At 47.3% G+C, this 10,414-nt stretch overlaps 1 protein-coding gene across 1 annotated transcript; it reads left to right on the top strand.

Moving 5' to 3' along the window:
- The first annotated feature begins 3,533 nt into the window (after positions 1-3,533).
- LOC117899437 lies at positions 3,534-4,325 on the top strand. Its single transcript, XM_034809441.1, has 2 exons — positions 3,534-3,548; positions 3,618-4,325. Exons 1-2 carry the CDS (start codon positions 3,534-3,536, stop codon positions 4,323-4,325), a joined length of 723 nt encoding a protein of 240 aa, XP_034665332.1.
- Positions 4,326-10,414: the final 6,089 nt, after the last annotated feature.

The following is a 10,414-nucleotide window of genomic DNA, read 5'->3' as shown; positions in this document are numbered from 1 at the left end:
CACGCACACACACACACTGAGGAACACACCGAGAGGCGCCAGAGAAACGTATCCGCAATGTTGTTTTTAGCCATCGGCTGTATAGGCCTTCATAAATCATCTGGCTGCGGGCATATGATAAATTGTCATACTAATTGTTTTTAGCGTCCAAGACAGGCCACGTCGCGATGCGGCCACTGACCGGGCTGGCCGGCAAAAAGGAAACGGAAGCATGGAGGAGCAACCGTAATAATTTTGTGGGGTTCTCCTGTCCGCCTGCTTTAAAGTGCCGATGGCCAAACGATTTTCCAGCTCATTTACTTGCCCTGTCAAATTTTGCCTATCATTTAACACAGCTTCCATTTGTTGAAGAACTTTCCACTTAAATTGTCGAGTTTCTGGTGAAACATTTGGCCTTACACTAGTCACTGCAGATGCAGCAAGTGCAGGCAGACGGTCGTGGTCCTATGTCCAATCATCAATCATAATTAGCCGCTGCAACTGCTGGTGCTCATCGATGGTTACACCAGAACACCACAGCCAAGGGCACGCCCAGCAGATTCGCGTAAAAAAAAGCTTGGGTTACATGTAGGCTCCACTATTATGCAAATATTTGTTGGGCTTTCGTGCTGGGTAACAAGTTTTTGATTTATGACACATTAATAGTGACAGCCAACTCTGTTTTAGGGTCAGCTGGGCGTCTCGTCGTCTCCACTAACAGCATCAGCAGCAGCAGTAATATGAAGAGCAGTAGAAACATCCGAAACAACAGCTTCCCCAAAGCGGCAACAGGTTTCTGGCCGAGGCTGCGGCGGCGGCTGCAGCTGCTTTTGACCAATTTCTTTGCGGTCTTGGGACTTGGCTCTGACATGTCTGCTGGACAAAGTGTTTGACACTTTAATGAACTGCCGCCCGGGGTCGCGTGTGTGAGCAGTTCATTAATATTAATGCTCTGGGTATTTTGTTTTCTCTCTCTCTTTCTCTTCGTTGCTCTGCGGCTTGCGACATGCGAAAATTGTAGACCAATTCGCTCTGGGCCAGACACAAACGACAATTGCCGGCCATTAGCTAATATTTAGTAATTGCTCTTTAATTGACCTCCAGCTCCACCTCCACCTCCCTCTCGCACCATCCATATCCACTGACAAGTTCTACCCATTTGGCTGACAGTCTAATGTGTGTAATGAAGGTCTGCTGACCTTTTGGGCACTCCACTTCAAGCCCTAATTCCGACCGATCTGCTCCTGTTAATGCTGCCATGATTTGTGTATTTTTTGTCCAAAGTATTTTCGTATAATTGCCATGATTATCTGTCGGGGACTGAGTCTCTTGATATTGGGTCAATTTCTGCTGCTGATGTCATGATTTATTACCAAGGACTGGCCGCCCGACGTCGCGCGTGGCTCTAAAGAATTTTAATTAACACAACCACAAGCGAAAGCTTTCACCCTCGGTGAAATTTGCACAGCCAATCACTCGATTTGGGGGCGAAAAACAAATCTTATCATTCTCGAAACTTTCGACATGGCGAATTGTTATTGTCATTGTTTGGTCCTAGTTCTGTTTGTCTTCTGGCCAAAGATAAACAGTAAACAAGTAACGGGGGGCTTTGTCACAGCAACAGCGCCGATACCTATGGCCAAGGACAACAGGAGCCCAGGCAACCTGGCCAAAACTGAAACCTGTGTGCTGTCCCGGGGCAGTGTATTTACTTTTGGATACGCAGCTTTTTGCGGGTGTCACTGTCAATAGGCTGTCCCCCCACAGATACTTTGGCAACTTCTAAGCGCATTTCGAATCTTAAAGAACTTGCCATCTCCTGGGCACAAATTAAATGAATTCTCTTTATGGCCAATGGCCAAAATGATTAAATTAGGTGAACGCTTTGCCGAAATACGCCTCAAGGCGAAGGCAGGATTAAATTTTTCCTCCAACAAATTATGCATATTTATAAATGTAAATGTAAATGCTGCCCAGTGGCCATTGTCGGCCCACACAGACAGGGAACAGCCTCCAAGATCTACGCCCATCTGCCTGATGAGCAGCCGTCGGCAGCTGTACTCGTAGTCATCCCTGATGGATGACTCCTCATTATGTGCATAAATGGGTATTGTCCAGACCATCCCACTAGCCTGTTGCTCTGCTGTTGTTCCTGTTCTGCCTTTTGGCCCTGCCCTGGCCTGCTTTGCTCTTCTGTTTGATGGAATGTTTCGGTTATTCAGACAAATAAATCTGGCCATAAGCCCACTGAGAGAAAGTACTTATTGAATTTTCGAGTGCAGAACAAAAACAGAAGTCTCCCACTGTTTCGAGTTACAATGTGAATGATGTCTGATGATCCACCAATTAATATTTCAGCAATTGAAAGTGAGAATACGAATTCAGCTTTAAATGCTTTCAGCATCGTTTTCCGAGTGTATCCAAACGGGTTTATGATCCATTCAATTGGCAGCCAAATAGCTGCTTGGTCTTTAGCCTGGCCGGACGCCTTTATCAATTAGAGCACATCCTTAACGCCTCTCTCACACACACACACACAAACACATGGGATTTATGTACAGCAATCAGAACAATTAACTGGACCAGAAACCCTAGACAGAGGAAGTGTGCTGATGTCTGCCGTCCAATGTCCGATGTCTATGTGTGCCTGTGTGTTGTGTTTGTGTTTGTATTTGTATTTATTGTTAAATATTGCTTATGCAATGCTCTTCATTTGTGGTGTGTCCATGTGTGCGTCTCCTGAGAACCATTTATGCCTAATTCATGAGCATTTGTTACCGACTAAACGGAGGCAGAGAGCAAAACCGTGTGCCAGATACACAGCAGACTCGTAGCAGTCCTAGGTAACCATGGGAATATCCAATAAGCAGAGCTTGACTGGCACTTTTGTTTAGTTTCCTACTTCCAACTGTTGCTGACGAAGCTCTGAAGATAACTGGAGATGGAGTTTCAGAGTTGATGGAGATCCCAGATGATGGAGCTGATGGGGCTATTGCTCGGAGTGGGTTCATAAGCTGCCGCAAGAAATGCAAATCGCAATCTCTTCGACTAATTAATTAATTATGCATATTTTGCATAGTTGTTTTGTGGCAGAAAGCATCGCTTTGATGTCCGTCCGCCCAAACACGAGTAGTTCCGCAGATTTATGTAAGACAAGCAACGCCCTAAGGTTGCAAGCGGCAAACAGGGAAAAAGGCAAGAAAATACAAAACAAAACAGGTTGAAAGAGAGCCCAGTGGAAGTGGGGACCGTAACCCAAGACGGGGTTTTGTGTCAACGCTTAAAAGCTCATTTATCTTTGATTAACTGTTGGCAATGCTCGTGGCTCGGCGTTGCAACAACCGAAGATGAAACCCAAATCGATGCCGATCCGAATCCCGATATCATACTCGCATCTTGCAAGCGTCTCCCATCATTTGTCATATTTACAATTTCCCATTTCGCTGGTCCGTATAAATATCTGCGAATTCCAAATGCTGAACGCCAGTTACAGACTTTACAGACTGTGAAACAGATCCTCAGCACCATCAGACAGATATACACCCAAGAGAAAGATGCGTGGATTTGTGGTGAGCAATTTGAGAAAGTTATAAGTTGGCCAGGAGAAGTTAGTTAAGATTTTCCCTTCATCTTTGCAGTTACTTAGTTTCGTTGCTGTGGTGGCAGCTGGTAAATTGGGCTACAATTACCAGGCAACTGCCGGCGACCGCCGCTTTGCTGGACTCATCGATGCGGAAGCTACGGGATTTAGTTCTACAAACGGGGCACAGCAGCAGCAACAGCAGCAACAGCAGCTCCAACAGGATAACCAACAGCAACAGATTCCAGCAGCTGCCGAAGAGTTCAGCAAGGAATTCTTTACTTATGCCGCTCCTGAGGAGGACTTTACAGACCACGATGCCACCGAGCAGATAGCCACCATGCTGAAGCGGAATCTTCGCGTGCTGTTCATCAAGTCGCCGGAGCACCAAGGCCTCACCAATGCCGCTCTGCAGCTGGCCAAGCAGGCCAGCGAGCAGCGCACGGCCGTCTATGTCCTCACCAAGCAGGCGGACATCGGGGAGCTGGCCCAGCGGCTGCAGAGCGAGAAGCAGAGCCAGAGCAGCAAGCCTGAGGTGCACTTCGTCAAGTATCGCACACCCGAGGAGGCGGTGCGGGCGCAGCAGCTCATCCAGCAGCAATTCGATGCCCTGGGCGGCTCCTCCCGCAGCTCCGACGAGGGTGTGGCTCCCGTGCTGGACTTTAGCTCGGCCCCCAACGAGCAGGGTCAGAGTCAGGGTGTGAATCAGGGCGAGGTTGCTCCGCAGTCAAAGTATTTACCATCGGCGTCGCTGCGCAGCAGATAGATGGATAGTAAAAGCTACTAAGATAGATAACCATAGTAACTTAATCGTAGGTCGTAGTCTCCTAAGCCTAGCCCTAAAATATACACAAGCAAGAAAAGAAAAGAAAACCTTAAGCGACTCTAAAGTTTCAAAGGGACACATGGAAACAAACTTTAACGGGAATTATATTCTAAGGACAATGTGCTTCAAAGTACGTGACCACCCATCTGGTGGTGTTCGGTCCTGTCATGTGCCCTCCTGTGCAGCCTGGCCCTCTGCCTGTCCGACCACGACTCTGATTTCTATCTCGCATGTTTCTGTCATATTTCATATTTTATGGGCCCGCCGGGCAGATGGCGATGGCCACCCACACTCATGAATAATTTAATAATATCATAATAATTTCGAGTATTGAAAACAATTTACAGTTTGGCCTCCCCGCTGCTAATGGCCCCCAGGCTCCACAGGATTGATAAAATATGAAATATGGCCAGTCGTTTTAGCCTAATTAGGGGGCCGTGAAGACAGCTGTCGCTAGCCGAGAACAAAATAAAGGTGTCTATATATAGAAAAGGTAATTACCCATTGCCAGCAGGAGTGGGTCTAGTTGCTGTTCATTTAGACGGATTTAATGCACAATTGTCGGGAAGCGGGGGGCATTAGCCACGTCTTGAGGTTGCGTAACTCATGAAAACGCGATATAAAACCAAACAAGACTCCTCCGAGTGTGCGGAAGTAGAAATAAAACGCAGTGCAGGATATAAAATGAAGTGCCGACAAAATGTCTGCCATTTGGCTGGCGAACAGCGTCCATATTGGAATAAAGTGTAATTTTTATTCAATTAATACGAATGACCAGTGCCAGAGGGTCAGCTCATTCGTCCATAACTAAAGCTATCCCAACGGGACAGAGAGAAATGCAGAGAGAGACTGAGAGATATAGCAGAGAAATGGAGAGACATAGAAGGAAATGGCAGAGTAGAGAAATTTTTGTTTCTATTTGCTTTTGCAATTTAATTAAACAAACAGTTGGCGCTGCTGCGGTTTCAGGCAGCAACGGCAATTGGCCAAGGGGAATTGTAATTTGCAGCAAAAACAACGACAGGGCAGGGCAGGGCTGGGCCAAGTGCCGACGTGTTGCCGACAGCTCTAATCCTTTGTGAAAAATTGTTATTGTTTCGGGTTCTCCAGGGTACGTTGTACGAGTGGTGAACAATACACCCGTCCGTCTGCCCGTCTGTCCGTCTGTCCGTTCGGCCTTTCGCTCTAAATTTAATTGTTCTGAGGTTTGAGGTATCAAATCGATTATTTTTAATTGCTCTTTGACATTCCCTCTCCTGTAACCCTGGGGGCACATACTCGTACACAAAAATGTTATTAGTTTGATATGTTTATGGGAGTTTTGTGCACGAATCGGGCTGGAACAACTCACATTAAAGCCGGCAAATTAAAGACCACAAAGGGGGAGAAAGAGCGAATCCCCAGCCAACTGTCGTCGGTCTACTGCTTATGTCGTTAATGTGACAAAAGCCCCGATTTCTCATCCCCCCACACAATGGGAGACAGAGCAAAAAGTGCGAAATGTAATTCCGGGCGCAGGACAAAGTGAAAACAGAATGCCGGAATCGAAGTCGGAATTCGGAATTCGGCGGATCACGACAGATTGCCCGGCTGCCACATCATTCATGCCGTTTGCCTGGAAAAGTAATGAAAAACTCGCATAAAACTAAAAGTGGATCGTAGGCCACGAGGGAATGTGTTGAGGTGGCATAAAAATGGTGCTGCTTCCTCCCACTTGTGGGGCTGCCTTCTGCTTTTGGGCCTGCGTGAATGATTTGATGACGCGGCATGCCGTGATGACAGCCGCTGCTTGAGTGTGTCTGTTGCTGTCATATCCCAGCCAATTAAGCCAGAAGAAAGGCAGAAAGGCACAAGGCATGAAGGAGCCCCACAAAAAGAAAGTGGAGTGTAACCAAAAGCCGTTGAAAGCGTGGCCAAGGAGTGTCTGCCATGTGTCGTCCAGGGGAGATTGTCCTGTGAGTATTAGTCAGGTATCCTTCAGAATCTGCTGCGGGTATCATTATCCCTTTTGTTCTGGCCACCCTTCCCTTCCTCCACAAAATTGATTGTGAATGGCGATTTCCATGTGCTGGTAATTCGGGTTCGCTGGGGAGGCTATTACAGGTGTATTGTGTATCTGATTAACTGCATGACGGGCAGTCCCCAGACAATTAGCCGCCACAAAGAATCGATTCGTTAATTCTTTAATTCAAGCACACACCCCACAGCCCTCTACTGACACATGAAACATTCATGGGCCATGCGGCAGGGGCTGGGTCGGCTGGGGATCGCCCAATCACTATCGAATTATCGATGACAATAGACTGACCCTCTTTGACACTCAAGTCAATCATAAATCGCTGCCACATGTGGCATGTGTGGTGTGTGTGTGGCAAGGTGGCTTGTGTATTCTGTTTGGCCTAATTTGCTGGGTAACCACTTGACTGCCGACAGCAATCGACAAACCCGAAACTCAATTGAACCGCAATTTCCAAATCGCACCCTAATACACGTAATAAACGAGGGACTGTGGACTGGAACTGTGGAGTGGGTACGGGGCAGCCTTGCCCCCAAAAAGCCGCAATGCAAATGGGAGCGGCTGCATAGAGGCAAGATGCGGGAACTGCCAGCCGCAGAGGCATGGAGCATGGAGAGGGGGCAGGGCACAGACGGAGATGGCTACAACGAAAGGCAGGCACAAAGCGGAAATGAAACTTATTAAAAGATTTGAATCTAATCGATTTTCGTCCGTTTTACGCCGAAATGAACTTTGCCGTTAGTCTCGTTTGTTCGGTTATTGGGCTCTAACATTAAAGTGGAGCGTCCTTTCAAGGCTCTGGCTCTGGCTCTGCTCTCCCACTCACTCACTCTCTTTCTCTGTCTATCTTTCATGCCGTTCCTTTTCGCTAAACCAATAACCCCCTCTCTACGATGACCAGCCATAAATTTAATTGAAAACCAAACTGGAAATGCTGTCTGTGACAGAAGAGCTGGCACATGTGTGTGTCTGCCTGTGTGTCCTGCATGCATGTCCTTGGATGTGTGGCAACTAGTGACTTTTACTAAATTTGATTTGGTCATGCTGCTAACTTTAAATGCTGCCCTGGGTAGGTGGCACCGGAAGACTGACGGATGGAGGAGCTGAACACACACGCGAGACAAATGCGATTTAAAGTAATTTGAATGCCGAATGGATTGTGTGCACTTATCGCCACTCACACACACACACACACACACACACACACATTGAGTACCTCGCATTCGTTTTTTATTCACATTCGCATTCACAGGGACAAATCGAGGACAGAGTCACGTCTGGGCAACTGGCAGGACTTAACATCAGTGCCAACCGATGCAAAGGAGCATCAATTGTCTATCTGACCAGGGCGTCCCATCTGACCATCTGAGGTAAATGGTTAAAGCATTGAAAGGGCAAATCGACTGCACTCCCACAGTCCTACAGTCCTGCAGTCCTGCACTCCTGCTGCTCCATTGATGTTACGCTGCGTTATTGAAATCGCCCGAGCAGCAAAAGTGTTTCAGTGCACTCAAGCGAGCAAATCCACCCATCCCACGCTCCACCACCACTCCACAGACTCACTCATTCATATGTACATCGAGCACGTGCCAGCGTAACTCAACTAAAAGGCGGCTATAACCATCACAGTTAGTGGGAATTGCATTTTTATTTGCATTAGCATACGACTGGCAGCTGTACATGTACCTGTAAGAGTACGAGTGAGAGTACCTTTACAGGCGGTTAATTAACACGCACAGTTTCCGCAAAAAGTCATTGCATTTGGCATTTAACAAAACAACATTTGCCATTAGCAGCAGCAGAAAAAAACACAGCAATCAAATGGAACAACGCCGATTGAAGTGCCAATCAGAATCGGAAATGCGCATCAAGCTCGCAGCTTTGTCTTTGCTGTGGCATTAATTTTTTAGGCATTTATCGACTTGTTGCTGGCAGGGTACTCCTCCTCCTGTGCGTACGGGGAACACAGTTTTTGTCGCCCTGAACTTTGGTTACTTTCTGTTCTTTTGATTTCATCTGAAACCAATTCGATTTCGTGAATATAATTAACCTTAAATGTACAACACGCCACAGCTGTGTCTGTCTCTGTCTCTGTATCTGTATCTCTGTCTGTCTCTGTATTTTTATCTGCAGCCTTGTGGCTGTGTGGCTGCTTTTGCCAATCATTTCTTGCTGGCATCGACAGTTTCATCGGCAACCATATAGCTGTGGCCAGAAAAAGGATACACCAGGCTGCGGGTCAATGGAAACACGAGCCATGTGGCAGCGATTGGCAGCAGCAGCAGCTGCAGCTGCAGCTCCACCCGTAATTGAAAAATCCAGCTGCCTTAAATGAAATTAATTTTAACTTAAAGCTATTAAATTACAGAAGAGAACTCATGCCACACAGGGAATAATTTAAATGCATTTAATAAAAAAATACTACGTACGAGTACAGCCAATGACGTCTGATATTTGCTGAAAATCAATATGTGCTCGACTCTAGCTCGACAAGCGTGTGTCTATTGTGACAAGGTTGACTCCTATACATACTCGTATATTGTGTGCTTGGCAGTGTTGCGTTAAGACTCCCGCTTAGTCGCATTAATGTCATTCAAAATACGCGTCTAAGCCGCCGGCACCATGCACGATTGCATCCCGCCGCTTACACTTGAGCGGAGACGACGACGACGACGACGATGCTTTGAATTGTTGCTGATTTTGGAGATTTTGCTCTAAATGCTGCTCCTGGGGCTTCTCCAGCTACAGCTCCTAGCTCCTGCTGGCTGCTGGCTGCACAAATGGCATACAATACAAGCTGATGCGATGTCGCCGTCGCTTGGCCGTGTTGAACACGTTCTCAACACATGTTCCGCATATCGTCTGTGACTGGAGGTGGCACATGCGACCCCGAGGCTGACAGCGAATGAGGAACAGCAACTGAGCGAGTGAGTGAGTGAGTGAGTGGTGCTACGGAAGTCAGTTTGTATAGCCAGAAATCATTCTGGGACCAGACAAAGCCAGCCCTCGCTTCATATGTGCATTCGTTTTTGAGCTCGAAGCCCCCAGTGGCAGCTTCAGCATTTGCTTTTTGCTCTTCCCTTTTTCTCCACTCCTCTTAGTGCTGTGAAACTTCTGCTTTGTTCGATTTCAATTACTACAAATGATTTCTCTATGTGTGTTTCGTTTCTCCCTTGCAGCTTCGGAGCTTCAGCTTCAGGGCTGCCATTGGGCTGGGGGCTGAGGCTGGGGCTTGGGCTCTGTGGCACTTGATTTTCATTGACTTTGCACCTTCATCTGGTTTCTGCTTTCTGGGGTTTTTTCCCCTGCCTTTTTCAATTGCTTCATTTTGCTTGACTTCTCTGCAGGCCATGAAAATTGTACCAATTTGTGTTACAGAGGCGGAGGGGCGTGGGCCGAAGCTTAATAAATTACCTGGAAGCAACTTGTTTACTTTTATGTTGAAAATCACAAACTTTTGTCCCTTTTGGCCATTTGTGTGTCTCTGGGAGGGTGCTCTGTAATATGTGTATCTGTGAGTGGCATCAAAAGTTGCCCTAGCCTTTGTCCTGGGATCTCTGTCCCCCGCCCAAATGGTTATCTCACCCGCTTGCCACTACTTTTTAATTATGTATCACTGTCAGGACACTCGCACACACTCTCACACACAAACAGCTACTCTGCCACACGTACAGTTGCCACAGGAGCCACGGACCCACACGATGTCAAAGTGGCCTGTCAACAGCCGTTGACCACTCGCCCGGGCAATCGAGCGGCCATCGGTGCAAACTTTTGATGAGGGTTGTCATCATCAGCGTCAAACAAATGAAAACATATGTAGCGGCAACATCAGAGGCGGCAGCATCAGCAGCAGCAACACCCACTGGCCAGAGAGGGGCTATATTAATATCAAATGAACTGTAAGCACAATGATGAGGTCGGGCAGTGCGGCTGGCCGTGGCCCGCATGTGGGTTCGACTCTATGGCTCTGATGACTTGGCAGCAGACAAAACTTCATCGTGACAGTTGCCAC

The sequence above is a fragment of the Drosophila subobscura genome, chromosome O (assembly GCF_008121235.1).
Source record: "Drosophila subobscura isolate 14011-0131.10 chromosome O, UCBerk_Dsub_1.0, whole genome shotgun sequence".
In the NCBI taxonomy this organism is placed as follows: domain Eukaryota; kingdom Metazoa; phylum Arthropoda; class Insecta; order Diptera; family Drosophilidae; genus Drosophila; species Drosophila subobscura.
This window is presented reverse-complemented; position numbering and strand designations above follow the sequence as displayed.